Source organism: Coturnix japonica, chromosome 5 (genome assembly GCF_001577835.2).
Source record: "Coturnix japonica isolate 7356 chromosome 5, Coturnix japonica 2.1, whole genome shotgun sequence".
NCBI classification, from domain to species: Eukaryota; Metazoa; Chordata; class Aves; order Galliformes; family Phasianidae; genus Coturnix; species Coturnix japonica.
Genome location: NC_029520.1, coordinates 46848471 through 46867590, shown reverse-complemented (window position 1 = coordinate 46867590; position 19120 = coordinate 46848471). Strand labels below are relative to the sequence as shown.

Below are 19120 nucleotides of genomic sequence, written 5' to 3'. Positions count from 1 at the left end.
TGCTGAATTTGGTAATTACTTGTCACCAAACCATGGCTGAACTCGCTGCAGATTATGAAGCTGTTTAAGTGCTAAACAAGCACATCAGGTTCTGCATGCCGAGAGCTAATCATACCAACTGTAACTGTGATGTAGGTGTCAAAAGTAAAGTGTTGATGCTAGAAGAAATCCTGCTTTGACAGTCTGGGAGTCTATCAAAACTGACTTGATAGGAGCTGACTCACAAGCGATTTTGCTGACTGAGTAATGTAGGCTGAGTCTGCTTGAGGTCTCCATTAGAGAAGAGCAGAGCTCCTGTTAATTCCTGCTGCCGCATGGCTCTGTACGAATTGTATGAATGTTGGGGATGGTTCATGACTGTATTTGCTTTCAGTAGAATTAGGTGAATAGAGCTCTCTGACTGTTTTGTTACCTCGCATTTCATTATTATCTCTGCTGCCATATTTATAGATAGAGTGAGCTAGGACGGGTACAGTGCTGGTTATATTAAAAACCAGTAAGCTTGTATACACGGTAAGCTTGTCTATCAAAACTTGTAGGCATGAAAAATTCTGGTGAATAATAACTTCCATAAAATAAAAGAGACATGTCAAGTACTTTGACTTCTTTTATTCTAAATTTTGAAATATTTTCAGTAATGAAATTAAAACAAAACAAACAAACAAAAGCTCTGAAATCCCAATTCCAACTTTTAAAACATATCCACATTTTGATGTGAAGTACTTGGAAAAAACTTCTGCAGATTTCATCCATAACTTCATTTTTATCATACAGAAAATGCTTATTTGGGGAATATGCAGTTATTTGACAGCTAAAAACCTGTGGAGCTCACAGGCTGGTTCACATAATGAATTCCATGTGCAGTTGCTGTAATATAACCACAGGAATTCTCTTCTGAAGTCCAAACTCACTGTTGGCTTAAACAAACACATACCTGTTAAAATAGCTGCAAATTTCATTGCTTTTACCTGCAACTGATTTGGTCTTACAAACACTGAAAAATCTTCTAGATTATGAACTTATGAAAGTGACAAATAGAGCAAAACTGCACAACCCAGTTGAGCATCTTTCTTTGAGTTGCTTTGACTCCATCTTCCTAAATAATCATAGTAACAGAAGCAGAGCTGCTTTGGAGTAATGCATTACAAATACTGTGCTTTGATCTGTTGATTGGGATTTGATTTTAACAGTCAATTTATTACAGTTCTCAAAAATGGCTTCAGAACAAAGAACCAGCACTGGCTCAAAATACCAGTTTCTCCATAATGCTTGAAGGCAATGGGAAAACAATGTCAAATGCCCTCTATTTGAAGGCCCTCAGCAGGTAACACCAAAGAGCCTTGCTTGTTCCTAAATACTGAAGGCGATTTCGTTCCTACTGATAAATCAGCAGGGCAGGGTGGAGGAGGATGGCTGCTCACTGTGATCTGGGCTGCAGGTTCCTGCTGGCAACATGAAGGAGGCAAAACTGCTGGGGAAATGTTTGCTAGTTGGACTTTTGTAGGCTGGAGTCTAATCTGAGAATAGAGAAACTTGATTAATGACAGCAAGAAGGACTGATTCTTGGGTGATGCACTCAGAGACTGGAATAGAGGGGAAAAAAAGGAGAAAACTTTTAAAATGTGACAGAGTGGTCTCGCATGTCAAACCTGGGGCAGGTTATGTGGTTTTGCAGCTTACTTCTGCTGGCCAGGAACATGAGTTCAGCTGCAACATGGCTGTGCTGCTCTGCAAGGCTTCCTGAGCCTTGTCTGCCCGTGCACCTACTCCAAACACGTCTTTGCTTTTGTTAACAATTCTCTGTAACAATGCTTTGGTTAAAATAAACCACTGATTTAATTCTTGGCATAACCTCTACCTCAGTCCGGCAAAGTCTTCAGTGTTGCAAGGATGCTGATATTCCTATTGAGCAAAGCAAAAGAAGGTTTATTCTGAACGTTAGTTTAGACAGAGCAGGTTACCATATAAAGGCATAGTTCTTAAATGTAACAATCTCTTCTGCTTGATTCATGTTTCAGCACAGTATCACACCACAGATTCAACAAACATAGATCATTTTAAATTGACAGCTATGTACAAAACTATGGTACAACGTTATTACAAAACTTGAGAAATAAAGCTCCGACTCTTTTAAAAACACAATACTGCACATTCCCAGTTTCAAAGCAAAAGTAATGTGAAAAATATGTGTTCTGCAGCTTGAATGCAAAGACATCAGAATGCAAGCAGCTGAGAATGGGACTTAAACCCGGAGACTTACTAAAGGATGAGCTGAATATGTGTTTAACACAGTACCCTGGAAAATATCTTTTCTTTTGATAGGAACTGGGGCCCTGTAGCTGTGCATGTGAAATTACTGCAGGACCACCGCCATGCTTCAGCTTAATTGCACATAAGTGTTATCTGGAAGCCAGACGCTGTTTACATGGCCACATGTTAACCAAAATGCATACTTTTGTTGTTCTTATAACTGATTTTGCTTGCCTTAAGCGACTGAGAGAGCAAATACATTTTGCGTCTTGGTTCTGGCTGAATATAAAAGGCTTGTGGGCAATTAAATGAGGGATAACGCTTCCCCCTGTGAGGGTACAGCCACTGCTGGATTCATACCCTCAATTTAATTGAGGCACTGCTATTTTTTAAATTTCCCGAGGCCTGAATGCTGGGCCACATTCTGCCATTGTGTTAAGAGTAGTTTGGCCTAAGAGCAGGTAGGGATGATGGGCATTAGGATGGAGGCTGAGAGGCCTGCACCTTCCCTGCTGCTGCATCAATCTGGACCATATCCCCACCGGCACCCCTGGGGCACAACGCAGGTCACGTAAGGCACGGGCTGAGGGTGCTGAAGCCTCCATAGCGGCTCATTGGGCCTTTGGGCACAGGGTGGAAGGCTGCATCAGGAGGAGTGTGACGTCCAGTCAGGGCAGGAGGCCTTCTGGTGATGCAGAGCCTGGTTTCTGAGAGGCTGGCAGTGCTCTGGGGATGAGTTAGCATGTCTCCGGGCCCCTGTTATTTCTTCTGCCTTGCTGTAACACCTGTAGGAGGAGGGGAAAATACAAACTTTTTGCATCTTCAAAGTGAGAGCGGTTTGGTTTGTTGTGTGTGTTAGCTGTGGTACCAACTCAGGTAACTTAAACTTCCAGCACTGCCAGTTTTTATATATTTGCTAAAAACCTTGCTCACATTTCTAGCACTGATACTGATGTTGAAGAGTTTGGACAGCTCTGTTCTTGAGCTAGGCATCAACGTGAATCCTGTGCTTTCCAAACAGAATGTTGGTATATGGCTCTACATGTTAAACTGCTGAATTAATAAATCTGGATGCTCATTTTGTCTTGTCCAGGGGACATTTTAACTAGTGCTTTAGGCCTGAGTGTCACTGTCAACTGATGTCAAATGAAACCTGTGTGTGGCACTTCATGCAGTTGAAGAACATCTCTCACCTTGTGTGAGGAGTGCTACTGGGGAACAGAGCTGGGTCACAGCCATGAGCATGAGATTTCAGAGGGCACAAACGAACTTTCTGTCACAGCATGATAGAGTAAAATGTCTGTATTGTGCCTTCGCTGCGAGACCCAGGGGTAGGCTTCCATCTGTGTGTGTTTCTTGAGGGTGGTAGGGCTGTCAGAGGAAAGAGCTGAGCACTGTTGGCTTTAAGCACCAGTTCCACTCAGCAGCTGAAGGAAATACCATTTCTAATGACAGACATGACAACAAAGGCTGTACAGAAAGGCAGCCATTAGCTTATCGCATTGCTTTTGTTCATTAGAAATCAGCCCACAGACACCAATGAGTCTGCAGGGGGTGAGGTGAAACATCTAGTTGTCTAAAATTAAAACATTAATTAAGTTAAAAGAAAACAAAGGAAAACTTTGATTCCAAAACTCTGTTCCTTTGCAAGATAGGCTGAACTCCCATTGTGCCCACATATGTGTCATAGCTGCTGGCAAACAGCACTGTGTACCTTTGCTTTTACCTCTTCCCTCTGAGCCTCACCAGGCCGCAGTATTTGAACACTTGGCCTATGCTTGATGTTTGGTTTATCCTTTACTTTCTACCAAATAAATCAAGTAGGTTTGTGAGCAGGAGAACTGCCAGAGTCTGGTTGCTTATGAACTTTCGTGCTTTCAAGTTGAATTGTGTTTCTGTTTGACCTCTGACTGAACCTCTTCCTACAGGGAGTTTGTATGAGGGAATGCTTTTTCAGTGCAAGGACAGCCAAGGATGGAATCTGGCTGCCCGCAGATGTTGTGCTGTTGACATCCTTACTGGGGGACTGATTGGACTGGAGACCTCCTGTATTTTGCTATGGACGTGAACATTTGTCTGGAGAGATTCCATAGGGCCTAATACAAAGGAACTCAAGCACCTCCTCCCGTGTCCAAGCCTTTGTACAGTGCCCTCTGACTGTCAGATTTTGTAAAGCATTCCTTCTTCAAGCTCTTTTTAGATTTGGTTGGAAATGCGTTCAGCTGTTGCCAGGCTACGCAGAAACATAATGTGACCCCCAGTATACTGGAGATAACATGAGATACCACTCTTTGGGTGTAAAAGAATAATGATGTTAATACGTAAAGTGCTGTGTGACAAGTTATGGTCAAGAGGAGAGAACTGAATAGCTGAGTCCTTATACAGCTCTGAAATATTATTTCATAGAGTCACAGGCTGTTCCTGGTGGGTCAGATCCTGTCCTTTGTCTGTTGCTTTTATAGAGATTCTAAAGGATTATGGGGGTGTAGGGAATAAGGTGGTGTAGCCTTTATCACTGCAAGTGCATTTGTATAAGAAGGAAAATTCCTACAGCTTCAATTCAACCTGGCAAATTCTAGCTCCAGCCAGAGAGAGGTATATCCAGTACCAAGAGTGTGACCAAGAACTTAAAGGTGGTCTCTGAAGAAAAAAAGACAGGGTTAGAAATCAGGTGAATCACCCTGGGAAAAAGTACTGAACTTCTTTTCCTGGGGTCTCCCAGCTTTGTGATGGGGATCGCTTCATGTTTGCTGTCAAGAGGAATAGGCTTGAATTGCATTTGGGAGAGGAAACACCATGGCTACAGACTAAGAAAAGTAAGCAGATTTTTGTTTCCTATGACCTTTCCAAATGACATGGGAATGAGGGGGAAAAGGGAAGCTGAAGATTTCAAGCACTGCCCTTGCAGCTGTGAGCACTTGTGGGTGCTGGTGGCATCTCAAGGATGTGCCTGACTCAGTCACTTCCTAATGGTGCTGGTTTTCTGTGCATTCCTCTATATTGCTTTCCTATGTCTTCAAAGGAGAATCTGAAGCTATCCGCACCTCTGTTAAAATCAACCTTTTGGTTTGTTTTTTTTCTTTCTTCAAACCTGCATGCTAGAATCCCTGTGCTTAAAACATATAATCCGAGTTACACAACTCTTGGTTCCAGCTGCTCTCCCTGTGCAGCATAGTCACAGCTCCTCACTGCTACTACTTTCTACTTGTTCTACTATTTTCTGCTCTTGCTGTAAATCTTCATTAGGAATGTTAAACTGACAGTACTACTCCCCTTTTGCTCTCAGCATAATCCGGAAACATGGTACAGAAGGGGCTAAAAGGTTATAACAGCAGTAGTCAGGAGCGTAACTATCCAATATATCTCATTTTCTCTTGCTAGCAATAAAGCTTCAGGTGCAGAAATAAAATCAACGCTATCTGGGAATCCTGCAGAGCTTCCTCTGCTCCATGCCTTCAGGACTAGGGGTTCCTGGCCCCCTTGTGCATGAGGGATGCTGAAGAACAAACATATTCCTTTCAGGAAATGAGAGAGTGAGAGACTTGGCATAATTGATTCAGTTCACAAGAGGTGATCATCGGGATGGAAAGGACAAGTAAATATGCAATTTCAGTACAGTGGGTGTTTTGATTGTTTATTTTTCTTTCTTTCCATTTGTCGTAAGCATGCAAACTTTTATTTATGAAAGTTTTGGCTTGAAACTCCTAAAGTTTTCTCATGAAGGGCAAGGATGCTGCCCATCAGAGGGAACTTGTATGTACCAAGATCCCTGCATCTTATTTGTTTCTGTGACAAAAGCCGAATCCCCTCTTCCACCTTGTCCCAGAAAGATGCATGAGTGCAAATGAGACGTGTGCATGGTCTGTTTGCTCCAATGCACTACCTCATATGCAGTAACTTGAGAAATTGAACTTGGCTTTGAATTGGAGCTGGTATCTTGTCCCAGCGTGTATTTCTCCCTGGGCCTGGTGTTTTTATTTCCTTATCCAGACGCCTGTGTGTATATTGTGCTATAGAAAGTGGCTACCCACAAGCAAACCAAACATCATTATTTGCAGGAGGTAGGGACTGAAATTGCATTTTTACAATTTTTGAGAAAAATAATGGGATCAAAGCAAGGACTTTGTTTATCACACGAAGCTGGATTCACGTGGTTAGAATACTGTCTTTTAATTATCTGCAGGGAAAGGCGATTGGCTGCTGCTGGCACAGAGGATGGACATGTGGGATGTGACCCAGTGTTGTGGGGAGATCAGCACTGACTCCTCTCAGCACAAGATCAACACCCTGGTCAGTGAAAATCAGAGTAGCAAATTTGTTTTAAACGTATTTGTGATTAGACAAAAAGACAAAAAGCTTAGCTGATGTGCTAATAATTGATTAGGTCTGTAAAGTCCAGAAGAAACTGGGGTTAGTTCACATACAAATGCCTTTGCAAGTGTACATACCTCACTGTACCACACAACCTTTTTTTGTCTTACAATCTCCAGAATCAGTCTCAACCTCTGCTTTTAAACAAAAGAGACACACTAAATATATCTGATCATGGCAAGGTAAATGTAACAACAGGGAACTTCTTACAATGAAAACACCATCCAGTAGTAGAGAGGTTCCTAGGATGCCACCCCTGGATGACCAGGGAACTCCATGGCTATTGTGGGGTTCATTATAGACACAAGGGAAGCACGTTGATAGCTGGGAGCTCTCTTTGTTGCAGCTCTTCCTGCTGCCTTCAGGAAGGCAAGTTTGGGAACCACTGTTTCTGAGAAAACACCTCTTTTTCATGCCTTGGTTTTAGCTAGGGGATGTTACACATTAGAAATATATATACTTAAAGCCCCAAGCTATGCTGGGACTATGAAAGTAAGTTTCTCCATGGTAGATGATCAGCCCATGCTATCTCTCACAGTAGTGGGTATTCAAATTCTCCTTTACTTTCTGCTCTGCCTCCTTTGGCAGTAAAAACATTAAACACTAACAAGATTTCTTCACTACTTTCCTGCCCATCCGCTTGATTGCAGAAAACAAGCTTTGGACAGCATACTGTATCTTTCTGAAGGCTGACAGATCTACGTGTATTCTCTTTAAAGTCAGTTTGACTTCAGGATTGAAGTATCTACACCCAAATGTGTTTCTAGATCTGTGGAGTCTGAGGGAATTGGACCCAGCAAGCCACCTGAAGTGCACCTGGGGCAGATTTTCAAGTTACCGCAGGCAAAGTGCTCTTGTAAGGGAGCTTAGGAGAGAAAGTGCTGCTGTTTGCTGGCTTTATGCATTTATAAGTAGCTGAAAGGGGTGATTGCTGATTAAGTATCCACTATTAACTGCTCTTAATCACAGCTCTGGAGTCTAATGGAGCTCTTGTTTGCACATAACTGTGCCTTGTAGCTGTCTTTAGCATGCTTGACAGATGTGCTTATTGCCATCTTTACTATGCATAATGGGCTTTTAATTATTGATTCATCTTTACCCATTTATAAACTACTTATAAATGTCAAAAGAATGAATAATGCTTATGTTTTTCTTTTTACACCTTTTTCAGGTTAGAAAAATAATAGTTCCATTAAACACCAGGACAAAGGACTTTCTAGGGGTAGCATCAGACCGTGGACCTGGGAGGAAACAACACCTACAAATGTATTAGGAGGTTCCCCCCATTTAACTCAGCGCCCAAGGGCTATATAGGATACCTGAGTGGCTTTTGCTGTTCCTCTTCTTCTTTCTCCGTTTCCCAGATGTCCTCTGCTTTTCCCTGTCAGTGTGTGTTTCCCCTGGAGGCAGCGTTGCAGAACAAGAAGAGTCGGTGGCTGGCTCCTCTGAGAAGGATTTCTCTTGGGAAGTGTCCAACAGCGAGTCTGTACCAGGGTCTTCGTTTTCCTTTGCCATCTCTTTCAACTCAGCCTGATGTGCACCATCACAGGGAGTGGATGGAGTGCTGGAATTGCCTCCATTCTGGCTCAGCTGGATGTCCTGAGCCAGCCTGCAACTCTCCAAGCCATCACCTGAGCGTTTGTTGTCCTGCTCTTCTGAGATGGACCCGTTGAGCTGCTCTCTCAGAGCAGCATCAGAGCTGCTGCTCACAAATGTTATATTGGCACCTATGTTAGCAGCAGAGAAGGAAATGGCACCACTCCCCAGGCCTGGCTGGAGGCCTGCCATCCCAGTACCCTGCCCAGCTTCATCAGCTTCCAGTAAGTTTACCAAAGGGTCTTCTGTTAGAGACCCTAGTGGCAAATTTCCTCCAATATTATTTTCAGGTAATGCCTGGCTTGGAGCTGAGGCATCTCTGACATCTCCACCAATCTCTGGTAGGGCAGCTTCCAAGGACAGAGTGCTTTCTGAAGGATGACTGTTGTTTTGTTTGGCTTTATCATCCATCTGCTGTCCTCCTCCTTGTGGATCCTTAATGCTCTTTCCTTCAAACAAAAAGCATGAGATCAGCCATATATGCAGAATTGCATGCAAGATCAACCATGGTGTTTCTGGTACTGGAAAAGGCTACAAGTTTGCTGCTGCCTACAGTGGTTGCACTGCCCCTAAAGCAGCCATGGCGATGGGCTGACAGTTGGACTAGATTATTTGAGCGGTCTTTTCCAACCTTAATGATCCTGTGATTTTACATGGGCAGCACCCCTTCATCCTATAGCCAAGGAAGTGTCTTCATTAGCACTCCCACCTCCCCTCCTAGAGCCCTGTGTGGTCAATCTAGCAGGTGCTCTGGTGTCCTTGCTGTCAAATGACTGATGCCCATGGAAGTCTTTGGACTTGTAAAGGGTGTCTGAAAACCTATATGAACAAGCTGGGAATGCTGACTCAGTCAGCACAAGCACTTAAAAAATTCTTGCTGGCCCTTCCAAAGTCAGGCTCTACCACACATCAGTGCCCTTATACTGTAATTGTGCATTGGTACTCAGGTCATGAGCCAGTTAAAGGTTAAAGCCATAGGCTATCTCCTAAAAAAAACACTAGGGTGATTGGGGTCTAAAATATGAAAATAAATTATTCTAGTGAGATTTGATTGCACGGGGGGACAGGTGGGGATGACTTTAGTGCCCCACCAGTAGGGTCTTGTGGCTGAGCCATGGGCTGTGACTCTCAAAGGGTTTATCAGTGTGGGCACAAGGTCGTGCTGATGATCTGAGGCACACCTGGCTGTCAGCAGCTCAGGGCTACTTGCTCAAGTCCACAGCTCTGCTGCAGATCCTCCTTAAATAGGATGCCCCAAAAGCTGGAAGGCCTGTGTACTTGGCTCAGACTTAGAGACAGATGGGAAGAAATAGCTGCAGGTACAGTTGGGTCTGTGTCCTTACCGGACCGGCTCTCCTCTGGGATCTCCGCAGGCAAGGTTTTAGGAAGTGCATCCGACTCATGTCTGTTCTTTGTCTTTCTCAGCGTGAACCCTTTCCTTATGTCAGCCAGCAGTGCATCAATGACGCAAACATCCTCCTGTTTCACCAACCCCTTCTTAACTGGGTTAGAGAGAGAGACAGGTGGTAAATGTGCTCCCGATAGAGGAAGGATGCAGACTGCACAGCAGTGCTATCACCTGGGGTTGGTATTGCTTCTCTGCTACAAACAGGGCATCTGCAAGACTTTTGAGATGTCTGCAGTCTGTGTTAAACTGGAGCAAGACCATTCAAGAGTAGGTAGAGACTTTCTAGGGGAAAGTCAAATGTCTGTTGTTAGATTTAGGATTCAGAAAGTTTGTTTAGAAACTGAAACGTTTGAAATAACTGAAATGTTTCAGTTTTATTTTTGTCTCTCTCCTGCTCAGTCAGCAGAAGTAAAATTAACTTCTCTGCCCAGCTGCCACATTAAAAAGTCAATTTCTATCTATGGCCAATAAGAATCCAAAAAGCCTTTAGTCAGCCAGCACTTGGAAATTCAGAGAATAAATTACCTCTACTGGTCATTACAGTAAGACCAGCAAAGAGCTTTCATCAGCTCTTCCAGTCCATTTGGGATTGCAAGTCCCCCATTTCATTTTGATGCCCTTTCAGATAGATACTCACTGACTTTTCCATTTTCTCCCTTCTTCTTCTTCCAGCTGTTTCTTCCTCTTCTCTGCTTTTGCAGCTTGTTCCTTTCTGTCTTTGTTTTCCTGCAGTTAGGTAATAGGGGTATGAAANCCCCTCTTCTTCTTCCAGCTGTTTCTTCCTCTTCTCTGCTTTTGCAGCTTGTTCCTTTCTGTCTTTGTTTTCCTGCAGTTAGGTAATAGGGGTATGAAAAGGTTGGCTAAATGTCTGCTAGGAGAACCAATGAAGAGAAAGACAACATGCAGATGGTTGCAAAGGCTGAAGAGAAATCTTCACAGTAAATAAAATGAGTAAATGGAGGACTGTTTTGCCAAGACAGTGAAAGGGATGCTGCTGGTTTGTGCAGGACTTTGCCCAGTCCCAGTAGGAAGTGGCAGCAGTCACTTGCCTAACATAGCTACCCATGTGCAGCTTCTCACATTGACAGTCATCTGAGGCAAACCTGGAAGGTACCGAAGCCATAATTTCTTTCAAACTAGTGGACTTTTGACTATACATCCCCCTTTTGATCCTATTTGCTCAAGGTGAAGTGAAGGATTAAGTTTTATAATTCGGTTCTTCTAAAATTTATGCCCTCAGCTCTAAAGGGATTGGACTCAATGATCCTTATGTGTTTCCTCCAACTTGGGATATACCATGAGTCTGTGAAAGCATCTCTGTGAATATGCAGCTGAAGTTGCACTGAAATCCCAAGTCACCAGGGTCAGGGTCAGGCCAGGAGCACTGGCAGTACATGAGGATGAAGTGGAGCAGGGACCAGATACCCATTCACCAGATGACCTCAAGCCAAGCACTATAAGAAGGGATCCAGAACCAGCAGCTTCCCTTCTTGACTCTGTGCCTGTCCCCCCCACATCTGCTGGAGTACAAATACACAGCAATGTGATGTGCTCATTTTTGTGTGTGTCACCAACCTTCAGGGCTCGGATGAAGAGATCTCTGAAAGTCTTCATGGTGCTAAATACATCCTCTAAGGACAACTTGCTTGGGTCCTCACAGAGATAGTTTGCAAGTTCTTCTCTCTTCCTGTCAATGGTTTCAAAATCTTCTTCCAGTTTTCTGGAGGCATCAATGCTATCCTGAAATGCATTTAATATAGACAGTGAGACACCATCCAGAGGATAACAGGTGAAGTGCTCATAAAGAAAAAGGTTGTCACCATAAGAACTTGAAGCAGAGCTTTTGGGGTGGGAAGAAACAGCACATGGCTCCTGGTGACTGTGTTGTGCCACTATGCAGGGGTGGCTTTAGCAATACACAGAAAGCTCAATGCAAAGTTTTTCAGCTACATGCAGCATGCTGGCTTTGTGTGTGTAAGGTGGAAGCTATAAGGGAACTCCAAGACTGACCTGGATAGGTTTCTCATACTGTTGTTTCACATCATCGTTGGCTGATGAGACCTTTCGCTGGAGCTCCAGCAGCTTTTTTAAATTGGCGCTGGACTCTGAGCGTATAATATCAAGATTAATTCTGAAATCACACAGATGTCCCGTGTTAGTTCTCACTATGGTATCATGCACTCACAAAAGAGAGGGCAAGGTCTAGCTGGTTTGGTTGTCCCTCTGCTTCCCATATGAGTCTGAGCCCTTAACCCTGTATAGTCATGAACTCATGAAAAACAGCCTCCTTCCACAATACTTATGTAAAGATACTCAGTCCCCCCACAACATCATGCATTGAGTAGAAGAGCACCCAGAAAGTCCACCCAAGGTTACCTCCACCCTGACTGCTCTCAGCATTTGCTCAGATTCCCTGGTCAAAGGCACTTCAGAAGCTCCTGCTACTGCAAATGCAGTTAAGATTATGGAAGGGCCTGTGAGGCAGTATAAAATAAATGCACTGCAAATGTCATACCTCAGTAGTGCCAGCTGTAGATGAACTATAATATATTAAGTAGGTGTAAGCACTCATCAACCAAACATTTTGGTTAAAGCTAAGAAAGATGTTATCTTGTTAACATGCTGTAGCAGCTGCGGGTATCCTAATTTCTGATATACTGTTGATATGCATGGGATTTATTTTTGTTTTTCATTTGAAGGAAGTGACACACAATCTTACCCTGCTGCTTTTGAAACATATTCGAGGTCCTCCGGCAGTTCCAGTAGGTCTGTATGGCTGTTTTCTACTTCCTGAAGCAGAAAAGAGAAATAAGCACTGTTTACTGAGTGGTGCAAGCTGGGAGAGGAAGCAGCACTCAGAAGGACAACTGCACTATGCCCCTCATCTGGCCTCCTTTCTGCAGACCTTAATCACCTGTAACTGATGAATGAGGGTGGCAGAGCAGAATATGGAGAAAAAGAAACAGCAAACACCAATGCGTGGAATAAGAAGGTCATAGGTACTTAGTGGGGAGTGTGAAAAGCTCAAACACAGCCTGATTGGAGAACAGAGTGGCCATGAAAAGGCAGAAAGGATGAATGGGTACAGAGCTGCCAGGATGGCTTTGGTGGCCACAAGCTCAGTGGCTTGCAGGTGATGATGAGCAGATTGTGCAAACATGAACAAAGGAAGGACCAGCAACTGCAGGGAAAGATGCTGGAGGAAAGCAGTGCCCACAAGCATTCACCACCAGCCTAAGAGAGCCAATGCTTTTAACTTGCGGCTAGATGGGGAGGGTAATGAATAAGAGTGCACTACATTAACTGAATCTAGAGTAGGAGGAATGGTTCACTAAGGTAAAAAGCCTCCCTTTCCTTTCTGCCCAGGACTGTAGTACCTCCAGGATATGGTGGAGCAGCGTAATGCGGGTTTGGTTTGCTTTGGTTTCTGTTAGTTTGAGTAAAGTGCTGATTTTAAACCCATCAGCATCGCCTGTGTGACTTCCCTACAAGATAAAAAAAGAAAAAGACAGATGTAACTCCTGTATCCAAAACGCAGCCTTAAATGTGAATATCACAGAATAATTTCAGGGGTTGGAAGGGACTTCCACAGATCATCGAGTCCAACCCCCCGAAGATCATACACATATTCTGTTGATGGGTGGAGGATAAGCCAAACAAAGTCCTTACGTAGTTCAGAAAGTTTCCAACTTTGAGAATCAGTTTACAAAAGAGCGGCAGACGGTGACTGGTCAGAAGATCTGAAAAACATAAAAGGCTTTTAGGCAAAAGCCTCAGTTAAACCAGAACATTTTCTAAACTGGATAAAAAGTGGGATTCTGAATTTCAGCAAACCAAATCTGCTTTTTCAGGTTCGCAGCCTAATGGCCCAACCTGCAGAGAAACTGATTCTAAGTAGATTCATTAGGCCTTAATGAAAGTTTTTGCTCACTTTCTTTCTTTATTTTCATTTGGTCTCTCATTCCCAATGGAAAATGATGTGGAGTTGGACTCTGATCAACTACAATTGCCCAGATTTAATGTGGTGTGGAGGAGGGTACGAGGGCTCCAGCTTTAGTCCTGCAGACTCCATTCATCTGTGCAGCAAAGCCAGTTCTGACAGTGCTTCAACTACCTGCCAGCTGCTAAAACCAGACACACTCCATCTTTTCCTGGTCTCGCATGGTGAAGATGCTTATCAGGCATGAAGGGTACAGTCCCTGTCCTTGCCCTTACAACAAGCTGCTGCAGAGATGTGCTTTCTGAAGCACTCAGTTTTGAGGCAGGAACAGCTTTAAAAGGAAAAGTGGGCTGCAGGGAATTGCTGGGGGGAGTTTTATCCCAGCAGGCAGCTGTAATTTCAGCTGGAGAAGCCTACAGAAGGAGCTCTTTAAGACAAGCAGTACTGACAAGAATTGCTTTCAGCAGTGGGACCTGAGATTTCTGCAACAGGAAAAAAGAGATCTATTGCATAATTTCTCCATGTATTCAAAAACTTGAGCATCGGCAATTCATAGCCCAAACTAACAAATTTTCTCTCCTGATCACTTTTGTAGGCAGGGGAAAAAACTAAAGTATCACTGCTTTCTAGGGGAAGTTTGGGGTATGCTTTTCTGGAATCAGAGAAAATTGCTGTGTGAGGATCTTAGCGTAACGAATTAGCTCTAGATTCAGCTCTTCTGGAAATTCTGACAAGCTTCCAGCTCTTCAGTGTTGAAAGCGGTTCAGAAGAACACAGCTACTGCAGAACAAGAGGCCTGAAGCTGAGGGAAAATGGTCTCCATCATATTAAAGGCTTTAATAACCACTGGAGATACCTAGAGCTGCATCCTGTACTCTGCAGTAAACCAGGGAAGAGACTGAAGGAAAGCTGTGGTGCTGGGGAGACTCACTGCAGAGCTCTAGAGGGTTTATTGGGGCTTTACAGCTGACTGTTTTAAACAAGATCGAGAATTAAGGTCAGGCCATTTACCTTCGCAGGCTTTCCGGATGGCTTCAGCTTTTGGCTGAATCATGTCCAGCACAACAGTAGTCTCTTCGCAGATCAGCATACATTCAATCCGTAGCTGATAGCTAAGGATGGAGATTGATTAAAAGCATAAAAGCACCACAATCTTGGCCAACACATCACCTCTCTTTCCGCATCTCCTCTAAGGCTGACAACCCCATAGCATTGCTGTCTCCCACATCCACATCAGACAAATGCTTGTGGAAGGCTGCCACTTTAGACAGGGACCAATCCTTAGACACACAGGGATATAGTTTCTGCTGATACACTGTGATCAACAAAGAGAAGACTGACAGCGATCTTAGATATGGGTTCCCCGTTCTTGGCAGTGTATTTGGCTTCCCAAGTGACTTTCAGCAGGTTACATGGCCTCCTTGGGCAGGTCTGACCCTGGGTCTGGTCAAGCTTCTGCTACTTTCAGCATGAATATTAGGAAAAGTTTTTCTGAGCAAGAGTGGTTGTGCATTAGAACAGGATGCCCAGGGAGATGGTGGAGTCACCATCCCTGGAAGTCTACAAGAAGTATGGAGATGTGGCACTGAGGGGCACAGAGGGGATGTGTTGGGGTTGGACTAGGTAGTCTTAGTGGTCTTCTCCAACTTTAATGATTCTTTGATTATATAGATGCAGCAGAAGTGACACCCCTTCATGAAAGAAAAAGGGGAAGGGATGGCTAAGGTGGAATTGGAGACTGACCGACTGTGTTAGTATTTATCTGTGAGACTAATATAGAAACAAAAACTTCCCAATAAATAAGCCCAGAAAAAGATTGGGCTGACATTTACAATGAGCATCCTTACCTGGGAATCTGAAGGAGGAGAAGATAAAACTGATCCGCGTTTGCTAACTTCGACTTCTCTTCTTTGAAGGCCTTCAGGTTTTCTATCTAATAAAAAATCAAGAATCAAGACTGCAGGATTTCACTGCACATTCAGCTCTGGGAAACAAAGGCACATTTTTTTTCTCTCCTGACCTCATGTTTTTCAGGCAGCAGCTTCAGCAGCTGCTTTAGAACCTCAACGTCAAACTTGGTCCGATCCCCATTCTGGACCATGGCAGCCACCTCTTCATTGGAGCTGCAGAGAGAAGCACAGGTAGCAGTCACCCAAAGGTCCCCCTTTCAAAACCACACACTATAACTCTATCTGTAACATGGAGTTGTAACACTTTATGAAAAAACACAGTTGAATACCCAAGCCCAATATTTTAGAGAGAGTATTTGACAAGCTGTGAAATAATCAGATTTTACAGCAACACAGACTACAAAGAGAACATGGGCAAAATATAGATTTCTTGTGGACCTTACAGGCACTATGTACAACCTACTCAAAGTTTTGTCAACTGTCATGAAAATCAGCTATATCTTACCATTTAAACTGCTTCAAAAATATGTTCAAATTGAGACTTTTCTTGGAGTCCAAAAATGTGATCTTCATTAAAGAAAAAGAAGATAATGCTTATTAGATGAGCTGTCTGCAGCAATATTTACTTGAAAGAACGAGAGTGGCCCCCTCACCTCCTTTGGCTCTGCCTTCACTGGTGCGGCTGTTTTCTCCTTAGGGGTTGGTTGTGGAAAGCAAAACAGCTGCTCTATGCTTGTGTAATTGGGCTCTATGGTTTCCTCGCTGCTGCTGCTCACTGAAGCCCACATCGAGTGACTTTCTGAAATAAAAGACAAGGGATTAAGAGTGGCTGCAGAGCTGAAAGCTCCCAGCTTTTTGGGTAGTCTGAGTTGCTAGAAGGGAAACTCCTCAGAAGGTGAATTAAATAAGAAGAGACGTATTTCTGAGTTTGCAATCAAGTCTCCTTGTGCTACGCTGGCAATAGGACTGCTCAAATAAATCCCTACTGCATTCTCTTAAGCATCGAATTAATCCCCACTGCGCTTCCTTAAACCTCTTTTCTTTAAAAAACAAAAAACAGCACCTAAACTAGGCTGCAGAAAGCTCTACTGAAATAATCCCAACAATTAAATGTCCCATGATTAAAAGTGTGCCTTATTTAGACTTCAACTATGCCTTGCTTGTTTGGGGCAAAACCGACCTTGTTTGTCCTTGCTTCTTCTCATATTTCATGTTCCACTTTGGATCTGCTAGGAGAGGGAAATGTGACCCAAAAATCAAGAAACAAGTCAATACTTCTCATGTCTCACCAATTATTTCAATGTCCTTCCTGAACTATAAGCTGATCCTGATCTGTACTGTTACATATGACTTTTAAATGCTTAGAGTCTGTCGAGAACTCAAGCTTAAGGCATGTCAAGGTGGATTAGGGCTATCTTCCCATTCTTCCTCCTTCTTCAGTTTCAAATGATTTTATTTATAAATGAGTTATCCCAAGCTATTTAGTTGGAATAGTTATTACGTTAGTGGTTCCATCCTGCTTCTGTTCATTTCAGCTCAGTATGTAATGGAAATCAGGAAAATTCTGTGTCTAGATGGAGTTAGCTAAGCCTGACAAACTTAGAAATAGCAGTTTTTCCCCTCCTATAAAGAAGTCGTGACTTCACACCAGAAGCACCCACCTCTCACCACGTTGGAGGGCAGCTTCTGCCAGTTTAGCTTCTTCATTCTCAATGTTGGTGTCTTCACTGCCTTGCATGGAGGCCTGATGGAGCCGAGAGTGCAGCTGAACTGGGAGGCCACAACAGCTTCTATGTGATCTCCTGCCATACCAGGCAATGGTGGTGGAGGGGGTGGGATGCCCCCAGTACCAGACAATGGGGGTGGTGGTGGAATGCCCCCCATGCCAGGCAGAGGGGGTGGAGGTGGGATTCCTCCCAAGCCAGGCAATGGGGGTGGAGGTGGGATTCCCCCCATGCCAGGAAGTGGGGGTGGAGGTGGAATTGCCACCATGCCAGGCAATGGGGGTGGAGGTGGGATACCCCCCATGCCAGGCAATGGGGGTGGAGGTGGGATACCCCCCATGCCAGGCAATGGGGGTGGAGGAGGAGGGATGACTGCCATGCCAGGCAATGGAGGTGGAGGAGGGATGACTGCCATGCCAGGCAATGGAGGTGGAGGAGGAGGGATGCCAGGGAGTGGTGGGGCTGGTGGTGAATTCATGGAGGCTGTGAGGGGCACGGCTGCTGGGCCAGAGGGTAGGGGTGGAGGCGGTGGGGGTGGAGGGGCAGGAGCAGTGTTGGGTGGAGGGTTAGAGGTCTGTGATGAGGTGAAGCAGGCTGAGAGCTGTGAGCACGAGGTCTTATCTTCACAGGCTTGTGGCCCTGAGGGAGCTTCTGGTGTCTTGCAGGGGTTTGGTGACCCCACCAGGCTTTCAACTGCACTTGTGCATGGTTCTAGTTCAGTCTGAATGCCTCCATTTGCATTCCCAGAAAGACGTTTTTCAGTTCTTTTTTGCTTGTTTGGATGCTTCTTGATAGATAACAGCCTCTCAATTACTTCTTCAACTGTGTTTCCTTGGACTAGAAAAACATGTTGAGGTCAGAGAAGAGGATGATGCTCAATGAGTTATTCATGCTGTTCAGCTATTTAACTCTCACAGACCTGAAGTTACAAAGCCTGGAATCATTTTACCCAGTGGTACTTTCGTCTTATAGAGAAATTCTTTCTCATGGTACTGGCTCATACACACTGTTTTGATCATGCCTGCCAACAAGGCCAGCCAGCCCCAGTGGCAGGATGCCAATGAAAACAGATTCTCATTGACTCCTGTGACCCACGGCTCACTACAACGCCAGGGATTAGCCATCAAAGCAAGATGGTGAATCCCGAGCCCAACACTAAACATGGCCAATTCCCACTGGCACCCGTATGGCTGGAGCTTCCCATCAATACACGACTGTGCAGCAGATATAGTTTTGTCTCTGCTTCCTTCCCAGGGAACACCTTTTGTGGGCTCTGGGTTGGATAAGGAGCTGACTATAAGGCTAGATGTATGTCATTCTTACTGTCATTGGCGAGCAAAAGGGCTCTGTTCACTACTGCATCCAAGGACTCCCACAGCAGGAGGCTGGAGTGGTGAGATGGTTCCAAGTGGAGCAAGCTCTGCAGGATGGACAACAGCTGGATGGAGACCGGGGAGCGGCTCACCTGGAAAACAAGGCAGCTTTCCATCATACCAAGTCTGCATACCAGACTGGTTGCAAGCAAACTCTGTTAACTTTGCCACCGTAGTTCTTTGCAACCCACGTGGGGGCCTACTTACTTTATTGAAGAGAGATGAAAAGACCTCATGGTGATCATTCATGTTTATCCCATCACATATCTTTAATAATTCCTCATCATCTTCTATCTTGAACTCTTCAAAAGTATCACACTGGATAAGCAGGTCCTCCTCCTCTATGTCTCTAAAATATTACAGAACTCATTTTCACTGGAGAGCCCTACACTGATTTTCAGATCATTATTTTTCTTTAAATGGCTTTTATTTCTTTGCCTCTAAGACTCAACTGTTTCATGCTAGAAGTGCCCTACTCTACCTTATTTATAGAGGATCAAATGCCATCAGTGTATCCTTTCTTGAACTGAATACATCTCTGTATAGCC

The 19120-nt window shown here is 44.2% G+C and overlaps 1 protein-coding gene across 1 annotated transcript; it reads right to left on the bottom strand.

Annotated features, from left to right (window-relative positions):
* Positions 1–594: 594 nt before the first annotated feature.
* On the bottom strand, positions 595–16237 carry LOC107315268 (inverted formin-2-like). The gene is made up of 15 exons (XM_032445092.1): positions 16129–16237; positions 15586–15688; positions 15413–15498; positions 14577–14677; positions 13295–13365; positions 13003–13110; positions 12345–12415; positions 11636–11756; positions 11201–11365; positions 10356–10451; positions 10263–10296; positions 9561–9719; positions 7941–8666; positions 6699–6758; positions 595–3035 (listed from the first exon to the last, which is right to left on the bottom strand). Exons 2-14 carry the CDS (start codon positions 15664–15666, stop codon positions 6700–6702), a joined length of 1878 nt encoding a protein of 625 aa, XP_032300983.1. The 5' UTR covers positions 15667–15688; positions 16129–16237; the 3' UTR covers positions 595–3035; position 6699.
* Between the last annotated feature and the right edge of the window lie 2883 nt (positions 16238–19120).